Source organism: Sorex fumeus, unplaced genomic scaffold (genome assembly GCF_029834395.1).
Source record: "Sorex fumeus unplaced genomic scaffold, SorFum_2.1 ptg000128l, whole genome shotgun sequence".
In the NCBI taxonomy this organism is placed as follows: Eukaryota; Metazoa; Chordata; class Mammalia; order Eulipotyphla; family Soricidae; genus Sorex; species Sorex fumeus.
Genome location: NW_026606185.1, coordinates 55845370 through 55868771, shown reverse-complemented (window position 1 = coordinate 55868771; position 23402 = coordinate 55845370). Strand labels below are relative to the sequence as shown.

Genomic DNA, 23402 nt, shown 5'->3' with positions numbered 1-23402 from the left:
CAAATTTTTGTGCTTGGGTTTCAGTTATACAATGGTCGAGTACCCATCCCTCCACCAGTGCCCATTCTCTAACACCACTGATCCCAGTATCCCTCCCACCCCCCATGCCCCCCATCCCCCCTGCCTCTGTGGCAGGGCATTCCCTTTTGTTCTTTCTCTGCTTTTGAGTGCTGTGGTTTGCAAAAGAGACATTGAGTGACAATCATGTTTGGTCTATAGTCTACTTTCAGCATATATCTCCCATCCTGGGAGGATCCTCCCAACACCCTTTATTTGGTGCTCCCTTCTCTAACTGAGTTGCCTTTTCCCCTAGCATATGTGGCTGGCCTCCAAGCCATTGAGTAAACCTCCTGTTATTTAGCTTGGCTATTCTTGGGTGTTGGTCTCCTATTTTGTTACTGCATTCGCAGTTTTTCTATGTCTGTCCTTCTCTTTTTGACTCATTTCGCTTAGCATGATACTTTTCATGTAGTGCCACTTGTATGTAAATTTCATGACTTCATCTTTTCTAACAGCTACATAGTACTCTGTTGTGCAGATGTACCAAAGTTTCTTTAACCAGTCGTTTGTTCTCAGGCACTCAGGATTTTTCCAGATTCTGGCTATTGTAAACAGTGCTGCAATGAACAAACAATTGCAGATGTCACTTCAGCTATACTTTTTTGCCTCTCTGGGGTATATTCCCAGGAGTGGTATTGCTGGGTCACATGGGAGCTCAATTTCTAATTTTTTGAGAATCGTCCATACTGTTTCCCAAAAGGGTTGGACCAGCCGGCATTCCCACCAGCAATGAAGGAGTGTCTCTTTCTCGCCACATCCATGCCAACACTGGTTGCTTTTGTTCTTTTGGATGTGGGCCGGTCTCTGTGGTGTGAAATGATATCTCATTGTTGTTTTGATCTGCATCTCCCTGATGATTAGTGATATAGAGCATTTTCTCATGTGTCTTTTAGCCATTCGGATTTCTTCTTTGAGAAAGTTTCTGTTCATTTTGTTGCCCCATTTTTTGATGGGGTTGGGTGTTTTCTTCTTGTGGAGTTCAACCAGTACTTTGTATATCCTTGATATCAACCCCTTTCAGATGTGCATTGGGCGAATATCCTTTCCCATTCTGTAGGCTGTCTTTGTATTTTGGTCATTGTTTCTTTTGAGGTACAGAAGCTTCTTAGTTTAAGATAGTCCCATTTGTCTATCTCTGTTTTCACGTGCTTGGCCGGTGGTGTGACATCTTTGAAGATACCATTAGCTTCAGTGTCATGGAGGGTTTTGCCAACTTTGTCGTCAGTGTTCCTTATGGATTCCGGTCTGATGTTGAGGTCTTTAATCCATTTTGATCTTACTTTTGTACATGGTGTTAGCCCATTTTTTTATTGCATGTGTTCCGGATCTTTTTAAAATGTGTAGGTTTCTATGTTTTGTGTGTTCTAGGCCTATTTCCGGAAGGATTTGTTCTCAATCTGGCGATATCTTTTATAATCACCTCTGTATTTCTAAATGATATGTTTATTATTCTGTTTATGTGCTAATTTTAAACATTCTTTTTAACTTCCTGCAATAGCAGCTGAGGACATAGTTCTTCTGCTTTTAAGCTCCCATGGAGTTGTGCCATATTTTTAGTTAGCTGAGTTTGAAAGTGAGCTGTATAGTAACTTTTTTCTTTTTCTGTGTGTAATACTTAAATATTTGCAGAAAGTAAAGAACATAATTTAATTTGCCAGTCTGTTTCTTCGTATTTTTGTGACATTTAAGGAAATACTTGGTTAAGCCAGGGTTGTGAGTCTATTTCCCCAAGCCACCTTCTGAAAACTTTGTTTTCCTTTTGCACTTAGATAATCCATCTGAAATTGCCCTTGGTATGTGATATGAGGTGAAGAAATTTTCTCTCCCATGAATATTCAGTTGACCAAGCACTGTTTGCCATTCTTGTGGCCTTGCTCTGCATTGTCTGTGCTCTGTGACCAATGAAATGCGAGAGGGTGAAAGTCTGTGTTTGAACGCCCGATTCATTCCTTTGGTCTTTCTTTACCTCGATCTGTTGCAGCAACCACTGTTTGGTCATTGGTCTGTTTTCTATTGTTTGCCAATACTACTGTGTCTTAAATTGCTGTTGCTTCATACGGCTCTAGTTAGCTGGTAATGTATGATTTCCAGCTTTATTTTTCTTGGTTCAAGATGATCTTGATTAGTTTCGGCCATTTTCGTTTTCACATAAATTTTAAACTCAGCTTGTGCAGTCTTTAAAACCTGTTAGTATTTAAAACTGTAGATCAGTTTAGGGTATAATTAACAGTTTTTTCATTGTTAAGTTGTATAAGTCATTGGGGGCTGGAGTGATAACACAGCAGGGTAGGGCTTTTGCCTTGCACACTGCCGACACGACCAACTCGAATTCTTTTCCTCTGCCCTTCTTGGAGAGCCTGGCAAGCTACCGAGAGTATCTCACCCGCACGGCAAAGCCTGACAAGTTACCCATGACGTATTCGATGTGCCAAACACAGTAACAAGTGTCACAGTGGAGATGTTCCTGGGCCCGCTTGAGCGAATCGATGAACAACGGGAGGACAGTGCTACAGTGCTATAAGTCATAGATCTTTCATGTCGCTCCATTGAGATTTTACAATTTTCAGTCTACAAATCTTGTGCATCTTTGATTCATAGCTATTTCATGCTTTTTGATCCTACTTTATGTAATATTAAAAATCTTATTTTCTACTTGTCTCTTGTTGGTATATAGGAAGAAGTTTATTTTTAATGAAATAAATAATATCTTAGTTAATATATTACTAATTATTAATATATTAATACATTTCCTTAATTCATTTGGGCTGGAGCGATAGCACAGCGGGTAGGGCGTTCGCCTTACAAGTGGCCAACATGGCCGACCCGAGTTCAATTCCTCCGCCCCTCTCGGAGAGCCCGGCAAGCTACCGAGAGTATTCGATATGCCAGACACAGTAACAACAAAGTCTCCAATGGAGACGTTACTGGGCCCGCTCGAGCAAATTCACTATAAATAGTCTGTTGAATTTTATATGAGAATAAGCAAGTTATCAGCAAATGAACCTCTTTTGTTACTTGCCCATTCCCTAAACCTTTGATTTTTCTTTTAAACACCCCTTCTGTCTTATCTGACTGGCTAGAACTTTTCCTGTAGTTGAAAATAACTGATAAAAGCTATCTTTTGATACCAAGGGATTTTTTTAATATTTCTCTTTTAAATATGACACCTTTTGTAGTTAAGTAAAAGGGTTAGGTGACCCTTTTTCAGATTAAGAAAATTCACTTCTTAGGGCCAGAGCAATAGTACAGCTCTGCTTTGCACACAGCTGATCTGGATTCGATCCTCAGTACCCCATATGGTCCTCTCAACACCTCCAGGAGTCAGCTCTAACACCACCCAAAAAACAAGAGCAACAACAAATAAAATTCTTCTCTTAGTTTACTGAGAATATTTTTTCATGAATGGATTTTGAATTTGACGAATTTTTTTCTCTACAAGTTAAGTGATTTTTCAAATCTCAAGAAGTTGAATTATAATGATTATTCTGTGTGGTGGATTACATTGCTTTTTTAAAAATGTTAAAAAAAAACTTGAATTTCTTGATTAAGGCCAGTCTTAGTAAGGAGGTATAAACATTTCATTTCTGTTTAGATTTGCTCTCTGTAGACTTGTTATTATTTTTGGGGGCGCGGGGTTTGCATTTGTTTTTATTCACAAAAGAGATTGATTTTTCTTGTAATCTCAAACTTTAGTATTGGGTTTTATTGATGCTGTAATATAAGGTGGAAGATTATTCCTCTTTTAATATTTCCTGAAACAATTTGTATGTTTTGTGCTTTGATAGATGTTGGCAAGAATTAATCGTGAAGTCATCTCAGCCTACATCACTTTTTATTGAAAAGCTTGAAATAACAGATTCAATTTATTTAATAGATGCATGGATGAATATTCCTGTTTCCTATCTTTTCTTATATCAGTTTTGAGAGAATATGAATCTAGTAATTAGCATTTCAGAACTCTCAAATTTAGTAGGATAAAATTGTTTATAATATTTTCTAGGACTTTTTAATAGTTTAGTATCAAGTGCTATATTCTTACTGATACTAGTCACATATAATGAAAGACTGTAGCACTGTCCTCCTGTTCATTGATTTGCTTGATCGGGCACCAGTAACATCTCCATTGTGAGACTTGTTACTGTTTTTGGCATATCGAATATGTCACGGGTCGCTTGACAGAAGAAAATATTATGGAAAGCTTTTTAAGTTTTGAATTCTGTCTGTGTTTGTACCTTTCCCCTTAGAAATCCATTCTCCAGTTTTATCATAAAATTCATTGATAGCATTTATTTTATAGAAGCCAGTTCATTATAAGTTGTTATCTTTATATAATTTGATGCTTTTATTTTGAGTTAATCTTATGGTAATATTGGGAACTTGGTTTTCTTAGTACTTACATACGCTTGCAATTTCAATTTTTAGCTTTTTGAGCTGTTTTGTCTTTAGACTTACTTCTTGAATAGAATGGATAACTTTTTTTGGGGGGAGGGCTGTGGGTTCCCCAGTGGAGCTCGGGGGGTATAGGGGCCGTTCCCTGGCAGTCTCAGCCAGCTCGGCTGGTGGTTCCGTGAATAACCTGTGAATGCTGTAGCTCGGCCCCTGTGGTGCCAGGTGCGACTGGGGGCCTCCAGGGTTGTGTCGTGATTCTCTTGGGGACTATGAGTGCTAGGGATTGATCAGGGTTGGTCATAGGCAAGGCAAGTGCCTGAACCCCTGTACAGTCTTATAAGACCCTGATTGATTTTTTAAAATGATATGAGCTAGCATTTATTGAATATATACACACACATATATGTTTCATCTTAGTTCTATTATTGTTGTACTGTTTTTTATATTTTGTTATTTTCTGGTATTCCTATGTTCTGCAACCTAGATTTTCTATTTCAGTTTGTGCTTCTGAAAATTTTGAGGATTTATAACCTGATTTTTATTCTACTGGTTGTTCAACGTTATTTAAAATTTTTTTAAATTAATTTTTTTAATTGAATCACCGTGAGATACAGTTACAAAGTTTCAGTCATACAATGATTGAGCACCTGTCCCTTCACCAGTGCACATTTTCCACCACCAATGTCCCCAGTGTCTATGCCCCCATCCCAACCCTCCCCCTGCCTCCATGACAATTTCCCCCATACGCTCTTTCTACTTTAGGGCATTATGGTTTGCAATACAGATATGAAAGACTATCACGTTTGGTCCTTTATCTAATTTCAGCGCATATCTCCCATCCGGAATGATCCCTCCAACCACCATTGACTTAGTGACTCCTTCTCTGTTCCAGCTGCCTTTTCCCCCAGCTCGTGAGACAGGCTATCCTGGCCCTTGTGTCTACTGTCCTTGGTTGTCAGTCTCATATTATGTTACTTTATATTTCACAAATAAGTACAGTCTTTCTGTGCTTGTTCCTCTCTTTCTGACTCATTTCACTCAGCATGGTACTCTCCAAGCAAATTTCATGACTTCATCTTTCTTAACAGCTGCGTAGTATTCCATTGTGTAGAGATACCAAAGTTTCTTTAACCAGTCGTCTGTTCTTGAGCATGCAAGTCAACATTATATTTTAAATCGTTTGAAAGGAAATAGTATTTACTAAGTCCCCTGTGAAAGATGCATTCATTAATACTGTTGAATTCAGTTTCATGAAAGGTTTTTTTCTTTTTTGAGGGGAGGGACTTGGGCCACGCCCATTGGTGCTCAGGGCTCACTTCTGATTCTGCAGTTAGGGATAACTCCTGGCGGTTCTTTGGGACAATATGTGGTGCTGGGGATTGAATCCAGCTCAGCTGTGTGCAAGACAAGCACGGGACCTCTATGCTAATCTCTCCAGCTGCTCAAGAAAGATTTTCTGAATGGTCTTTCTTCTGTTAAATTAACGATACCTTTGTATCCCAGATGTTGCTGTCAGTGTTGCTGGAGTTGAGAGGGGTTTGAAATCATTCACTTTTTCAGTAGTATATAAATGTTGATGACATGATAGGTGCTGTGTAAGCACAGACGTCACACATGCATGCTGGCCTCACGAAACTTGTGATCTTCGTAAAGAAGGCAGGCGTTGGACAAATAATTCTTAGTGTGAGAAAATGTGACTCACGAGCAGAGAAGGAACAGACCTTAATCCTTCCATGGGCTGTGGATAAGAAAATTCTCTTGATAGCTGAAAAGTCGGTGATAGCTGAAAAGTTGGGATAGTGGAAAAGTTGGAGCACATCAAAAGCTCTAGTTGTCACGACTGAGTGTGCATTCTGTGATCAGCCTAGGCAGTGGTATCTTTGTGAGCCTTTGGCAGGGATCACGTGCTCAACTGTGCAGAGAGCGTGTTCTTGACAAAATTTAGATTAGCAGCTCTCGCAGATGTCCACGTTCCACCATCCTCAACTCGGATGAAGTCTTGCCTCTCGCTTCATTCTTGCACCCTCTTTAGCTCCAGAGGTTATCTTTTCGCCTGCGAAGATCATGTATTCTACACAGCCGGGTGAATCAGCTTTTCTTTTGATTTACGTAATAATTTTCTTGTCCTTTGGGAGCCCTTTCTTCATTTGACTCCTTAGACAAGAGAAGGAACTGGTTCATATGTGATATGGGATATTCACAGGCGTGGTCAAGTTAAGCTGGTTTGATGATCAGAATTAGGCAACCCTGATGCCATAAAGGCCTGATTTTAAACAGAGCAGAGTTCCCTCTGGGCAGAAGCATGGTCCCCCTCTAATCCAGTGTCTTACATTTTTAGCTTCTCAGGAGTCAGTATGAAGTGCTGTTTTCTGGATTTTGCTTTAGTCCACAAAGAAGTGACAAGATTCTTTGGTTTTTATTAAATGTAGCAATACCTCTGGTTACGGTAATTTGTCAGTTCCTAACCCCCCAAAATTTTTTTGAGCAAATCAGTTAAAGTTCATATTTTCAAATAACTCTTTTTTTTAAAAAAAAAAATCAGTGCTTTGGTAATCTCCTGAGATAGACATGGTAGTTTATTAGTATTTCTGTTTTACTAGTGAAATTAAGTGGCCTGCCTAAGGCAGCACATCTGTTTGATGGTTGAGTCAGAACTGAAGCGTTTCATTTGCAAACCATTCATCTGTTACCCTGCACTCCCTCTGTTTCGCTTCAAGTTTATCCCACAATCATTTGAGCTCTGGGTGTGGCTTTATGTTTATGGCAGAAATAGACTGAGGAAAAACTCTTTTAAAATGATAAAATTGGCGACATAGCTCAGGGGCTAAGCACATGCTTTGCCTGAGGTCCAAGTTCAAACCCCCAGTCTCCAAGATTGGTGCAAAAATTGGTTCTTCTATTTTAGAAAATACTTACACTTTCATCATCTTCACACATTTTATTTTATTTATTTTGTTATAATATAGAAGTACTGTGTATTCAGTCATTGTTTAAGCTGATTGAGTTTCACACATTTTAAAAGGTAGACGGCATCTTATTTTAAATATTCATTTTTCAATAGGGAAAGTGCCAGTAAGACAATGATCTTATTTTTTGGGAAATAATTGATGTTTTACTTTGTCACATAATTGTAATAGAAGACACAGAATCCCTCCGAAGAATCATAAGGCAGAGTTTTGCAAAAGACAGGTAGTTTGGAAAGGAAGGGTTCAGTCAGAAGAGGGATGTGTGCATAGACAGATACTGTGGCCTTGTGAGGTCAGTGTTGAGAAGAATGAATGCAAGGTGAAAAAATACAGGGAGGTTTGGAAGGAGCAGGGAAGAGATGGCTTGGAGCAGGAGGAGTGTGAATAAAAGGACTTTAGGTGTGGTTTTGCAAAGTGTCTTTCACTTCAGAGAGAGATCAATGGAAAACGGGAAAGACATTGGCAAAAGGGTAGGGGCAAGACCAGGGGAGATCGGAAATGTGATTTAGGGCCCGAGCAGAGCCGATCTGGTTAGACAAGAACTTTTAAAGGTAGGAAATGAATAAAGGAGGAGTAAAGGGGCTCGGGAAATCGGAAGTGGAAGGGATTAATTGATGAATCAATTTCATTTATTTGTTTGGGGGCCTCCCCTGTCCTGCCACGGGAACTTAGGTCCTCTGCCAGTGGCATTCCAGACTGCAGTGTAGCTAAGAGTTTGCTGACTGGCACCCCCACGGTGTTGGGACCCAGAGGGCCAGGCCTGTGGGTGCTCTTAACTCCTCTAAAAGCGGGGTAGTATTTGAAAACCTCAGAGATTGAAGCTCGGGCACTTGTTTTTGCTAGCCAGCCTTCAGATTCGCTGGTTCAGTCTTGGCTTTGGAGCTGAGACTCAGCTAATGGTAGTTGAAATAAATAAAACGTAGGAGGAGGCTGAAGTGATAGCACAGTGGTTAGGGCATTTGCCTTGCACACGACCAACTCGGGTTGATTCCCAGCATTCCATACGGTCCCCAGAGCACTGCCAGGAATAATTCCTGAGTGCATGAGCCAAGAGTAACCCCTGAGCATTGCCAGGTATGATCCAAAAAGCAAAAAAAAAAAAAAAGGGTATAGGAGTTTTTGGTGACTTAGTTTCATTATTGAAATTTCATGTGGTTCAATTTCGTATTTTTTAATATCTTTATTTTTAATTAGATCACAGTGAGATACACAATTATAAAATTGTTTATGATTGGGTTTCAGTCATACAATGTTCCAGCACCTATCCCTTCAGCAGTGTACGTTTCCCATCACCAGTGTCCCCAGTTATTGTCAGCAATACGCCTTTGAGGACAGTTTGTGAGAGCCAAGATAACTTGTAAGATTTTCTGTACTCCAGCTTTTTCTGTTTTTCCTTCTGAGGTTTTTACATTAGAATTGACCAGGCTCTATTTAAATGTGTGCAGACCACCGTTCTTCTCTTTTTTTGCTGTGTAGCAACGTTCTTTTCTTTGGTTGCTTTGTAGCCACTGCATGTAGGTGAACCCCTAAGGTCATTCTACATGGAGCTGTGGTTTCTTTGGCACAGACTTGCACATGCGTATGTTCAGTGACCCTGTGGTGGTTGTAGCCTCCTCTAAATTGGGACTCTCAGATGCTCTCTAACTCCAGGCTTGGGACAGGAAATGCCCCGTGTTGGTTGTTTGGAATTTCCAGTATGGTCGCTGTTAGAAACAATCTGCATCCCAAACCAACATATGAGAAACCACAGACCCAAGTTACTGTGCACCCGTGAGCTACTGAGTCACAGCTACTGGTGATCACCTATCAGGGCGTGCCTTGAATCTCAGTGGCTAAAAGATGACTTCTAAACTTCTGTTCCGCCTCTCTCACCAGCATCCCTTCATCCCAGTTGTCTGGCATTGAGAAAGCATCTGCTTCCAGGCCTCTTTGGGTGTGTCCAGTACAGGCTGGGGAGCGAGGGCGGGGAGAAGAGACTCGAGAGCTGGGGATGCTCCTCGATGGTACAGGGTGTGGTTTCGTGTCTGGCTCCACGTTGCCAGTGGCCCCACCACTGGGCCCTCCTGCCCACCCGGCCTCCTTCGCATCAGTGGCTCTCAGCTGAGTCTCATCTTGCGCCGTGGCCCCGGAAAAATGCGGCACTGTCCAGACACAATTGGGGGCGTGCACCTGGCATCCAGTGGCTGCAGGCTGGGTGCTACCGAATGGGCTGACCTGAAACGCCGCTGAAGTGAAACTGAGACCCACTGCTCCGGCCCAGTACTCTTGGCGCAGGGCTTTGGGTTCATTTGTGTCACACCCTGCCGTGCCTAGGGCTACTCTCAGCTTTGCTCAGGGGTCACTCCTCTCTGAGGTGCTCTGCGGAGCTGTGGATGGCAGCCTCTGGGGCTCGAATCCCTGACTCCTCTCCCCATCCCCCCCCAGAGTCATGAAGAACAGAAATGGACTGGGTGTTCCCCGGCTCGCTCCTCCTTCCCTCCTATTCTGGAAACAAGCTCTGGACCCCCCTGTTGAGGGTCCAAACCTCTGATTCGGGCCCTCCCTCCCTCCCCCGCCCCCTCTGATTCATTTAGAACAGAAATGGACTGTGTGTTCCTGACACTCTCCGCCCTCCGACTCTGGAAGCAGCTCAGGGGCCGCTTTGGAGGCCTTTCTCAGGGCTTCACTCCCCATACAACATAGAAATCAGTTGAGTAAAAATAACAAGAAAATTGCAGTTTCTGAAGCGCTTAATTAAAAGCTTTCAGTGTTGTTCACTGAGCTCGAAATAGAACCAAATTGGGCTGCTCCCCTAAGCTCTGGGCCTTTCTCCCTCCTTCCCTGGGTTCCCCTCCTTCACCATCCCCGCTCTATCTCCATGCGGGTGGGGACTCATTTCACAAGCACTTCAGGGAGGATCCCTTTGTGTGTAATTCCTAAGAGCCAGCCAGGACGCTTCTCTCTGGCCCTTCTCCTCTGCAGCGGTTCCTGGGGTAAGACGGTCTCACAGCACTTCCCCAAGGATCGTCCCCGCCTTGCTCTGCCTCACCACCTCTGCACTGTCGCTGAGGTGTCACCGACATCACTTGCTCCAGGGTAGCTGCACCAGGCTGCACACTTGGAGAGACCCCTTGCCGAGTGCCGTCATGAAGCCCCAAATCCTTACGAAACTTCACTCTTTCATTTGGGAAGGGGGCCCTGCGGTTTACGTCACTGGGTTCTGTTTACCAACATTCTCCCAAGCAATTTTGGGCCAAGGAGAGAAATAGTCAGGAACAGGAAATCGGGGCGGAAAGAGCAGATTATTTTTCTAACTTAAATTCTATGCATATATATATGTATGTCTGTATATATATGTATGTGTGTATATATGTATATGTACATATATCTAAAATTTACAAAGCACTTGCATATCTCATGTTCACTGATGGAATAGTGTTTTCATTAGGAATGAACTGGTTTGTGTTTTCCTTGTTTTTACCTTTTTCCTTATAACTCTGAGATTCAAAGCATAGAGAATGTGATATTTCCCAAGAGCAAAATAATGGAAGCGAGGCAGGGCTTCCTGGGACATTTATCATACTCAGTTATTACTTCTACCTATTTTGCCCTGGTTGATCATCAGTGTTTTCATGTATGTCCACCACATGTTCTGCTGATGTGATTTGTTTGGGGAAGAGTGGAGTTGTTAGCACATAGGAAAAAGTCAGGAGGAAGCCGAGGGAAGCATTCTAACGCAGGTTACTCTTGGTGCTGCCTGTGAAGTTATTAGAAGCCCAGCAGATTGTCACAGTGCCACAAATTGAGTGATTTCACTTTATCTTATTTGTGTGGAGGGTAATTATCCGGTACTTGTTACATATTTGGAAGTCAGACTCAGACTGAAAAGCCCACAGTGTGACCAAAATTAAACAAAATACAATAAATTTTATGCTCCTTGTAACAGGCTTTGCATGTGTTCTCCCACATCCCACCCCCAATCTTACCTGATAATCAATTGCTGCCAGATTGACAGACGACTCTAAAGATGGTTCTGAGCTTATAAAACATGGCCACCGTCATGTGTGGAGGAGTCTTCAACTTGGTCCAGTGTCCTCACGGCCTTCATTCTGAATCCAGCATCTGTCACGTTCAGACCCTCACACAAATGTCTTTCAGTACCTGCTGTGAAATAGATCCGGGGTCTCCAGACGAGGCCTAAGGAATTCTTCCCTTTCATCTCTTCTTTGGCTGGTGGCTGGGGATAGAGTGGTCGCACTAAATGCAAAGTCCTAGAAAAGACACGAGGCTTAAGGATCAAGACAGTCATCTTACTCCATCCACGGTTTCAACACAGCTCGGATTTCACTGAGTTTCTTTTGAAGGGATGACCCTGAGAAACAACTGCTAACTAGGAGAGAGAATAGCCTATGAAAGGAATAGGAGAGAAGATTAAAAAACAGAGCTGTCGGACTCTCCCGGACCATTTAGTATTTGGATGCGCAGTTGTATATCTCACTTGCTCCTTTGGCCATCGGGATTCTTCCGGTGCTCTGCTGCCCAGAAAGGTGCCTGGGCTACTGGGTAAGCCAGAGTCTCTCTGGCTCCTCACAGGAAAACTTGGATAAGATGTTTTCGAAAAGATCCCATCAAATATGGGTGCCTTCCCCCTCTCCAAACTATATTCTGAAGGGATAAACTGAGTTGTTCTGGAATGTGGGATAACTTTCCCGGATATTGGATCAAAGAGCGTATAATACAATTTTTAAAATTTTCCTGGATAAACCACAGCACTAAATTATTAATGCAAATGAGTCATCAAAAAGTTCGAGTTGTATTCTTGGGTGGATATCTTATACAGAACAGCATTCCTTAGTAGGCAGGATGATAACTATTTGTAAGACTGTAACAAATGAATAATCTAACATAAAATAACCAACCAACTCTTTTTTTTTAAAAAAAAATGATTATTTTAAAGCATGACAATGTGTTGAAGCCATTCATCTTCGGACTGTCACTTAGCCTTAAGTGGGGGAATTAGGAAACTCTGGAAATGATCTCAGTTTCATCATTCAACAGCATCGATGCGCTACTTTCTTGTCCCGAGAATGTATTTATTAACAGTGATGTTTTGCCTTTCAGCTTTTCTGGGAGAAGAGGCTACAAGGACTTAGTGCATCAGATGTAACAGAACAAATTATAAAAACCATGGAACTCCCTAAAGGTCTTCAAGGTACTATCCAAGTTCAGTTGAGCAGTGCCCGCTGTGTGCCAGGCTCTGGGGCAGGAGCCGGGAATGGCCGAGATTAGTCTTGACTTTGGCCCGATGACATACAGACCTCTTAGACCCCCGAGTGGCTCCAGGGAAACTCACATGAAAGCTTGTATGTTGCTTCAGCCTAGTTTCTCCCCCCCCCCCCCCCCCCCCCCAGTGTAAACATTTTCACTCTTAAGTTAGGTTCTAAACTTGAAGTTTAGGTTTAAAAATTAACTGACACGCTTTTAGAACCAAATGGCCCGGAGTCACCGCAGTTCCCGCTTCCCTGCTTAAAGCAGCGTCTGGCCCCAGCGCTTGCTCTTGCTTGCATCCTCTCAAGAGAACAGCTCGAAGCTCTTCTTTGGCCTCTCCCTTCACAGACCACGGCTGCAAAGAGCAGCGCGTTGGTCTTGTGGCACAGGGCAAATGGCTTCCAGGGCAGAGGATTCAGTAGCTACCTGCCCTGTGTGGTCGTTCACTGTCCGAGAGACGCACTCTCTGGCAGTTCTGGGGTTTTCAGTTCTGAATCTTGACATAGTGTGCCTCACTCTAGAAGTCTGATAGTTCCTGGAGAGAATGTCTCGTTCTTCTATGTTCTTGGGAACGATGAACTACTCGAACAAGTTCAGGGCTTTGACTAGTGCACATAAATGTGGCCAGGAGGCCACTCTCAGGCCTGTAACCAAGGTGAATGATTATCAAGTTTTTTAGTTTCATTATTTGGGTATGTATTTGAAAAAGCTCTTGAAAAAGTTGCAGGCATAGGATACTGGCATTGGCTTTTCATTTGACGTACAGAAAGCACAGAAGTAAGGGGGAGACATTGCTAGAAATTAATGTAAAATGCCACAGGAGAAACATTCTAGGGCTGTAGGCCATGGCTTCCTAGGGACACAAATAAAATACGATTATAAAGGGGACCTAGGTCATTAAAATAATTGAGAATTAAAATGAAAATTTTAATTTTAAAAAGTCATTAAAATTACTGGAAATTTTAAAAAAGATAGAACCTTGGAAAATGTATTTTGAAGTCTTAAAATGCCAGGTTATTATTATTATTTTACTATTTCTTTAATGTTATTTCTTTGGTGTGCTGTCACTATTAAGTAGTTCTGATGTTATTGTTACCTTTAAACTTACAGTCACAGTCAAGTCTAAAAATATGTGTTACATATGATTTGCTCCGTTCAGCTACGAGTCTCCGTTAACTGAGCACCTTTTTCGAATTGCAGGAGTTGGTCCAGGTAGCAATGACGAGACACTTTTATCTGCTGTTGCCAGTGCTTTGCACACAAGCTCTGCACCAATCACAGGGCAAGTCTCCGCTGCTGTGGAAAAGAACCCGGCTGTTTGGCTTAACACATCTCAACCCCTCTGCAAAGCTTTCATAGTCACAGATGAAGACATTAGGTAAGGCAGCTGATATATCTTCAAAGCTGGATTTTTTAAAAACGTTGATGCATTTTATAATACTGCCTATTTGGTTCAGTGGTTACTGTCACTGTCACCCTGTTGTTCATCAATTTGCTAGAACAGGCACCAGTAATTTCTCCATTCGTCCCTGTTGCATGCTACTGTAGCCCAATGGCATCTGCTCACTCCAGGAACATGAAGTGAGACTTATTGTTACTTTTTTTGGCATATCAAATATACTACGGGTAGCTTGCCAGGCTCTGCCGTGAGGGCGGGATACTCTCGATAGCTTGCCGGGCTCTCCGAGAGGGACAGAGGAATCAAACCTGGCTCGGCTGGGCCAGCTGAATGCAAGGCAAATGCCCTACCCGCTGTGCGATTGCTCCAGTGGTACATCTAATAAATGCAGAAACAATCTTTATTTTTTGGGGGTACTTTTTAATTTGTTTTAATTTTTCCCTCATTTTTATGAATTGCTATTATTTATAATATTGTTAATCATAGTTTCTTGCATGCAATGTTCCAACATCATATCCAACACCAAAGTGCTTGCTTTCCTCCACCAGTGTCCCAGAGTAATATGTTTTCTTGTTTTGGGGGCCACATCTACTAGAGTGCTCAAGGCTTAATCCTAGCTCTTTGCCCAGGGATCACTCCTGGTGGAACTTGAGGGACCATAAATAGTGCCAGGAAACAAACCTAGGTTGGCTGCATGCAAGGCATGCATCATTGCATGGCCTTAATCATTGTACCATCTCTCTGGCCCCGCAGTCATTTTTTGCTGCCGTTGTAATTTGTTTTGCTTTTTTGGGCCACACCTGGCAGTGCTGAGGGGTCATTTCTGGCACTGCTCAGGGGATTGTATGGGTACAGGGGAACCTGAATCAGGCATATTCAAGACAAGTACCTTACCCATTGAACTATCCTTTGCCCCATTGATTTACTTAGGGTATTTTTTTTTTTGAGGGGGGCACACCTAGTGGTGCTCTGGGTTTATTCCTGCTCTGTTCTCAGGATCACTCCAGGAGGTACTCAGGGGACCCTATGGGGTGTGAAGGATCGAACCTGGGTGGGCCTCTAGGCCTCGGGCAAGGCAAGTGCCCTAACCACTATAATATTATCCCTCTCACCTCACCTTAAAACAAGGCTTTTGTGAAATAAATGGAAAGAGAAATAGTGTGTGTAAAATGAATGCATGCCTTCAAAGGGTGTAAATGTCACAAGTAAGGGGATCAGCCAATCATATCCAAAGGATTGAATCAGTGCTACCCATACACATTTTTGCCTTGTCTTTTGTTGTCAGGGTTCTATCTCTCCAAAGAATCTCTTACATTCAGGGGGTTAGAGGGATGGTTCAGCGAAGAGGGCACTTTCCTTGCATGTGGCTGATGGGTTCAATCCCCGGCATCTCATGGCGTCCCCTCTGCCCCACCAGAAGTGATCCCTGAGCACAAAGCTAGGAGGAAGCCCTGAGAATTGCCAGGGATAACCCAACCGACACTCCTCCTCCCTTCAAAAAGAATCCCTTACATTCAGTTGTGCCTTTATGATCATTTTCTGCATTTTAATCTGCAATCCAGTCTCTTCTCAAAGCAGATCCTAGAATGCTAACCTTAAATTTAGTTGTACTTTTTTCAACGTTTAATTTACTTGACTTTAATTTAGCTGCTCAATTTAGAGATTTATTTATCTCCACTAGGTTTGTTTCAAGTAAAGATTTAAAGTGTCTTCAAAGACATATATATACACACACAGAAACACCCCCCCCCCCCCCCCACTCACACGCATTCTCTCTCTCTCTCTCTCTCTCTCTCAAAATGAGAAGCAAATGGGAAAGATGAAAGAAAGGGTGAAGCAATAAACCAGAGCTTGGAATGAGGAGGGGATGCAAGCTGCATGTATTAGCATCTTTTATTCTCTCTAAGGCTAGGCCACAAATTAGGTTTTGATCTTAGAGTTTGCAGTGCTACCAACTGAGCCAGGCAGTCAGCCCACAAATTAGGTTTTTAGCACCAAACAGTGAAAGGAAAACATAACTCAGATTGATAATGCCGAAACGTATAAGCAAACCATTGCTCAGGAGAAGCAACACTGTTCCAGATATTAAGACCAGAAAGAAATGCGTATATGGGATTTATGAACTTCAGCATCATTACTTTATAATGATACTCTAATATATTGCATTTTCTTTAAAAATAGGACAGTGTTTATTCCACTGTTTCAGTCCTCTGCGTGTAAATCAGTGTTTTACTAAACATCAATTCCTAGGCAAAACCAGCAGATGGCACTTTTGAATCATAAATTTTAAACACTTAATATTAGTGTATTTTTTTTTCCTTAAGCTCATAAAAACTAGAAAAGGTTTTAAATAGTTGAAACTGGCCGGGGGTGATGGAATTGCCCTTTCTGGAGTTTGTAGTGGCTCCTTTTGCAAAGGTGTAGAATGGTTCAAAGTTGCATTGTGATGCCTTAATTGCATGGAATTTATAATTACGCTTATTCGCATATTTAAATTTTTTTGTTTTGGGGTCACACCCAATGTGCTCAGGGGGGTTCTATGTGGAACTGGGCATCATTGTTAGCTAATGGGTTAGTTTCCCTCTTTGAGGGGGCTTCCTCCTGACTCTGCACTCAGGGGTCACACCTGGCTGGGCCTAGGTACCATATGTGGTATGTGGTGTCGGGGATTGAACCTGGAATGGATGTAAGCCCGCGCTTCACTTGTTCTGTTGCCATGGCCCCGAGTTTCCTTCTTACCCAACTCTGTCCTCAGGCTGCTGGGCTGTGCCCCATGCTACCTTTCCCTTTGAGCCATCTCCCTGGACCTGATGAGCCTGATATTTTTAAGCAAGGTATCTTAAAAAAAATTCAAGCCTGATTTTTAAGACGTAAAATCAAGAATTAACTTTGTTTTTCCGTTTTTAATTCTTTAGTTTTTGCTTTGGGGGCCACACCCAAAGGTGCTCAAGGGTTACTTCTGGCTTCATGCTCAGGAATTACTCAGGGCAGTGCATCATATGGGATGCCGGGGATTGAACCCAGGTCACCCACGTGCAAGGCAAGCACCCTAACCCCTGTACTACCAGTTGGGCCCAAAGAATCGCTGTGTTCTTTGCTGAATCTTTATCCTTGAGGAAGAAAATTCCTCAAGGCGAGTTTTGTTGGGAGTGAGTTCCCTGAGGCCATCAGAGGGGCCTTCTTCAGGCCTCCTCAACTGTGATTCTCGGAATGGTACAAGCCAGGTATTGGCAGAGCAGAGGAAACCAACAAAGACAGAGCTGAGAGACTTTCTGTAGGGGAAAATTGTCTAATGTGTTTGTCATTTGATAGAATGGTCATAACCGAAGAAATCTAAGTAGCCCTTCCTTGTTGAATTTGCACGAGTTCAAAATAAAAGGCAGTGATCAGATGCCTCATTCTAGCCGTGCAGCCACCACTGAGTCTGTATTAAACCAGAGGCTCCCAAACTCCCGGAAAATCAGTAACGCCACCTGGAAATGTGCCTTCTTTAGGAACGCAAACTATTCTCTAGGATGGTTCCTTTCATTTTGGGGAACAGTGGAGAAACTCTCAACACAGGTTTCAACCTTAAGTATAGAACTTTTTAGTATATTGTGAAATATTTCCTCCCTTGGGTATGTTTCCTAATCATGAGTAACAGAATCTCACAGCGGCTTAAAGCTACATGCACTTCTCGCTCGTGATTCAGCGTTCTGGGATCTAGCTCAGGCATGACTGACTTCGCTGCCATTGCTGAAATCAGTGTTGGCCGGACTCGATTCTGCTCTGGAACTTGGGATTCTCTTTTCCACTTGTGGGATTGTTGCCGGTTTCTTTCTTTGTGATTGTAAGGCTGAGGTGCAGCGTGACAGTGCCTGCGTTCATGTTCCCTGCCTGCTTCCTTCAGAAAGGGCCCAATGTGTTAAAGTTCCTTGTAGTGGGCCAGGCCCTCTATGGTCACCCCCCTGCCCCTTTTTCCTTTTAAATGACTCAAGGTCAGTTGAGCAGGAATCAAATCATGGCGTTGACATCCTGCCAGATCTTTTCTGCCCACCTTTATGGGGAAGGACTTGTAAAAGCCGTGTGTCTGGGGGGTGGGGGGAGGCAGGGACATCTGGGGGGTCCGTTAGAATCCTGCCTTCTGTCAGCTGTCCTGGGAGGGAAGGGACGCCGCGGCAGAAGAGCACCCGTGGCCGGCGTTGGATCTGGAAGCTCCTCTGGTGCCATTGTCTGTGCCCCAGTGGGTTCATTCCCAGGAGGCGGATGTACCCATATGCGGGAGCAGGAGACTGCCAGGGAGTCTGTGAGGCCAGTCGCTAAATTGAGTCCCTACACCGGAGACAAGACTGAGTGCAGGAGAAACAGGCCGTGTGGTGCCGATGGGGGCCCTGTCACAAGAATCTGTTGGTCCTGCTTTTCTGGGACCTTCCCCCCCCAGTCTTCTCCCTTCCCTTGTCCCCCTTCCACCTTCGTTCTCTGCTTGGGTTCTGCGTGTGTTTCTGTTGACCCCTTGGCTTGCAGGAACCATTTTAGAAATCTCTCTTCAGCCCCATCTAAATAGGAAGTGCACCCTTATATCCCTTCTTCTTGTACCTCCCATTAAATGGCTCAGAGGAATTTAATAAATTGAATTTATTATTAAAATTTTAATTAAGTTGTATTCTAATACAATTTCTATTCGGTTAGATTAACTAGGTGAATTAAAATTTAATATTAAAATTTTATCATAAAAGTTTTTATTCAGTTAAATTAGTCGAATAGAAATTTATTATTAAAATTAAAATTTTACTCTAATAAAATTTTTATTATGGCCATACTGAAAAATAAATTTAGTCATTGAGTACATTGCCATTAAATAAATGAACTGCAATTTCCAAGCCATAAAGGCAGTTCCGGTATAGGCTTCGAAGGCGCTCTGCTCCGTTGGAGAGCTGCTTGCTGCCGCCGCCCTCTATGTAGCGGATCCAGTGACCTGTCCTCTTCACGATGACCCATTGCCCACATGCCCGGGCCCCCAGGAGGAACTCTGACGGGCTTGCCCGCCACACAGCTGAGTGCCCAGCCGGGCTTCACGGAACCGTCTCTCTCTCTCTCTTGTCTCCCTGTCCCCACATTACTTTATCACCGTTATAGCCTTGGCTCCAACGCCTCCACCCTGGCACAGGTCTTGGTTCGTCCTGGCAGACGCCTCTCCCAAAAGGTGGGGTTCCCGCCAGTCTGAATCTCAGCTCCCCAGTAGTTTTTGGTGAGCATAGCAGCAACCTTCGCAAGACAGCACTTCCTCCTCCTGTCCCCCTCAATTCAAACACTCCGTTTCTTTGATTTTGAGCATGGAGGCCACTTCCCTCCTCCTTCCCTGCCTGGCCACGTTACAAGTGTCCTGTTGCTCTTGTGTTGTTAAAGGAAACAGGAAGAACGTGTGCAGCAAGTACGGAAGAAACTGGAAGAGGCCCTGATGGCTGACATCCTGTCCCGAGCGGCCGATACAGAGGAGATGGACATAGAAATGGACAGTGCAGATGAATCCTAAAACACCTGATCAGGTAAAGGACCAGCCGGGAGGGGGGGCGGGGGCCTGGCCTTAGTTTCCCTCCCTGCCTCCGAGGGGAAAGCAGAAGGCTTTTCCCACGTCGGGGTATGGTCTCGGGGTATGGTCGGACTGTTCTCTGGATGTAAGGGCTGAGGGAAAGTTACTTTCAACATGCACGGAAACTGTTGCACCCTGCAGCTGTGCCGGGTATCTCCCTCCTTCCTTGTACAGGTGGGAAATCTCCCGGGTCTCCCCCCAGAATGCAGGGGACAAAGAAAAGGCTGATACTTGCTTGTGTGTGTGTGTTTGTATGTGTGTGTGTGTGTAGGGGTGAGATTCTGGCTGGTACTTTATTGTGTGTGTGGTGTGTGTAAGGGGTAAGATCTGACTGGTACTTTAGTGTGTGTGTGTGTGTGTGGGGGGGGACCGGCCCATTCCTGCCAATTCCAGGTTGACCCGACAGGGTTCAGTGCTTGGGCCAAGGATGACCCTGAGGCTCCCCTGACCTCTGTGCTTTTTCCTGGCCCTTCCATCAGTTCCTTCATAGGCCTGGTCCTCTCTTTAAGATACTGGCCACAAAGTAGGCAAAATGTATCCCTTCCTGAGTTCCTTTATCGTACATGGCAGGGCGAACAGGGAGAACATTCCAAAATAGAGGAGTTTAAAAAAATCTCTGCCAGTGACGGGATTGAGAGCCTGCTTGCAGGGCTGGACGCATGCTGAGCGAGTACCGCCTGCAGCGGTTCAATCCCCGACACCTGGCCTGGGTTCAATCCCCGACACCTCATGGTCTCCCAAGCACACAGCTGGAGTGAGCTTCCAGCAGCCCAGGTGTGACTCTGCAGGAACAAATGAAAAATACAAACGTGGCTCCCGCGTGAGACTCACAGGCTGTTCCTCGAGCACAGTCTCTTTCCAGGCTGCTACTCAGCACCACAGGGGGCCTGTGGGGTGCTGTGCCCCAATTCTGCCCCCTGTGTGGGGCAGGCCTTCTCCCGCTTCCCTTCAGCCAGTAGCCACTTACTTCTCTGTGTCCCAAACCCGAGAGGGAGGAACTGGGTGGAGAAGACAGCAGGTGCAGGGAGAGTCCTGCCCTCGGCTTGTCTCTGGGTTCTTCTCTGCCAGCCTTTGGCGCTGGGATTCTCGACTCCTCCTGACGATCCTTTCTGCATCCGTGGCTGGAGGGGTTTCTGTGGTCCAGAAGCCTCAGCTGTCTCTAAAGCCACGTTCTGAAGGGGTTTCTCAGACTTTCCTCCTGAAGCAACAGTTTTGGATAATCACGAATTGTCTTGTTTGCGACTTGCCTAGGTTCTTGCTTACTTTGCATGCTGGTTGGCAGGTTGCCACCAAGGTAACGCCCTAATTTTTGTAGGCAAGTATGTTGTAGGGACCTTTTGCTCATTAATGGTAACAAACAAATTATTCTGGATTGGAGTTTTAACACAGGTAGTAATTGTCGCATATGGGATAGGGAAGGATTCATATTAGACATATCATTTTCTAATCTTGAGAATGACGTCTTTAGATGAGACCATTACACCACATGTGGAAAAACTTGAGGTACCTTTTATCAAAAATTAAATTTAGGGCTGGAGCAATAGCACAGGGGACAGGGCGTTTGCCTTGCATGTAGCCTACTGGGTTCTATTCCCCAGCGTCCCATAGGGTCCCCTGGGTAATTCCTGAGTGCATGAGCCAGGAGTAACCCCTGTGCATTGCCGGGTTTGACCCCCAAATAAAAAAAAAATAAAATAAAAAATTAAATTTATCTACACTGCTAATTTAGCCCCACTCAGCTGAAGCATTGAATAAACAATACTGCCATATGACCTTAATTAGATATTCAGAATAACCTTGCCATAGGTAGGAATTTACTGGACCAAGAGTCCATCCCGTTCAAGTTCACATGGTTGGTAAGTGATGAAATCTATAACCTGCAGTTCCCCATAGGTCTCTCAGGCTCCTCATGCATGATTCCTAATCCTTTTTATCAAGTGACTCTTTATTTCCTCATCTCTGTATTATAACATGTTGAGATTGACCATGTTACGTAGGAGTTTGCAGTTACAGGGCCTGGAGAGATAGCACTGTGGTTATGTAAGGCTTTTGCCTTGCAACACGACTGACCTGGGTTCCATCCCCAGCACGCCAGATGGTCTCCAGAGCACCGCCAGGAGTAATCTCTGAGCGTAGTGCCAGGAGTAACCTCTGAGCATTGCTGAGTGTGGCCCCAAAGCAAATAAAAACAGCAAGAGTTATTAGTAGCATGTGTCATTTCACCCAGGTTGCACCTAGGCAGCAAGAGCACAGCTATTACCTGTAAATGTTCTGAACATTTCAAAACAAATCAGCATTTCAAAGTTAATTTAACCATCGTTGGTACCATGCTAATATTTGAATTTCTCTCTATCCAATGTGTTCTCATCTGTCTAACCTTTGGTTTCTCTTTTCATGCGGACGTAGTTAAGTATAGACAAAAGATTTGCATATGCACACCCGAGGGGGTGTACGCTTGTCAGCTTTGAAAATGAAATGAGTGTTTATTACCCAAGTGAGACCCTGAAATGGTGAGGGTATGTGAGCACTCTTCCTTTACAATGTGCCGTCACCAAATAAATGCCAGCTAAGGTCTGAAAAACAGAGTTTGACTGAAAGTAGCATCTGTATTCTCAATTCTGCTGACCTTGACCCTGAGGCGTCACCTGTGGCTTAAATTTGTTTGTTTTTCTTTACAGGAAACTTTCGACTGACTTTCCCCAAGAGCAAACTCCTAGAATTGAACAAACAAAAAGTTTCTACTGGGTTTTGCCTGTAAGAAAAAAAACAAAAATGTACCCGAGCACATAGAGCTTTGAATAGCACTAACCAATGCCTTTCTAGATGTATTTTTGATGTACATATCTATTATTCAAAAAATAATGTTTATTTTGAGTCCTCGGACTTAAAATTAGTCTTTTGTAATATCAAGCAGGACCTTTGAGATGAAGCTGAGCTTTTTGGCGCCAGCTACAGTCTACTGGTAATGTAGCACTTATATGAATGATTTGTTTGCCCCAGAGTTTTAATATGAACAGATCAAGAGTACCAAATAAAGTTCCCAAATTAAGATTATTGTGACTTCACTGTATATAAATAGATTTTTTTATACTTTATGGAAAGAGGACACCTGTACATTCTGCCATCATCACTGTAAAGAAAAAATAAATGATTATATTCACAGACTGGTTGGAATTCTTTTTGTTAAAGAGCACACACAGTCGGGAACCCCTCCTGATTCATGGCCAGCCGTAATCCGTGGGGCCTTCGGGTGACAGGACAGAGCTCTACATTTGCAGTCTGTCTCTGGATAGTGTGGAAGTTGCGCTGCTTTTGCCAGAATCCTGAGTTACCGTCCAGCATGTGTGATTATGTTTAGCATTGACTATAACTAGTTTGTCAGTTCTATGAAAATAAGCTATTTTCCTCTTTGGGGCATGGGTTAGTGCCCCAATACTGTTCAGATGTTATTGGAGATTCCCTCTGGTTGTTTGCTCAGGAATATTTAAATTTTTCTGATATCCACTGTCTTGCTGAGTTAGTAGGTACTGTTCGGACCATTTGCCTCAGAAGTGGGAAGCTTCTAGGCAGACTTGCTTAATGAACCAGAGTGTAATACTTGACTAGTCAGGGCCCAGCATCCTGAGTGTTAACAGTTCTGTTTTCTGTCAAACCTCATAAGTGTAACTGCATTGTCCTTTCAATTCCTTGATGGTCTAATTCCTAAAACAGCCTAGATTTATTACGTGAGTTTTAAAAATTAACATAATCTGATGCCAAGGAAAAGAGTCTA

General features: G+C 43.4%; 1 protein-coding gene across 2 annotated transcripts in view; it reads left to right on the top strand.

Annotated features, from left to right (window-relative positions):
- MBD2 (methyl-CpG binding domain protein 2) overlaps positions 1–22681 on the top strand; it is a 68033-nt gene extending 45352 nt beyond the window's left edge. Inside the window, exons 4-7 of one of the 2 annotated variants that reach the window (XM_056138018.1) lie at positions 12516–12606; positions 13863–14040; positions 19447–19586; positions 22309–22681. In XM_056138018.1, the coding sequence (XP_055993993.1) occupies positions 12516–12606; positions 13863–14040; positions 19447–19573 (396 nt within the window). In that variant the 3' untranslated portion in view covers positions 19574–19586; positions 22309–22681. Of the gene's footprint in view, positions 1–12515; positions 12607–13862; positions 14041–19446; positions 19587–22308 lie in introns of those variants that run through there. The other variant, XM_056138019.1, reaches the window with a different exon arrangement.
- Positions 22682–23402: the final 721 nt, after the last annotated feature.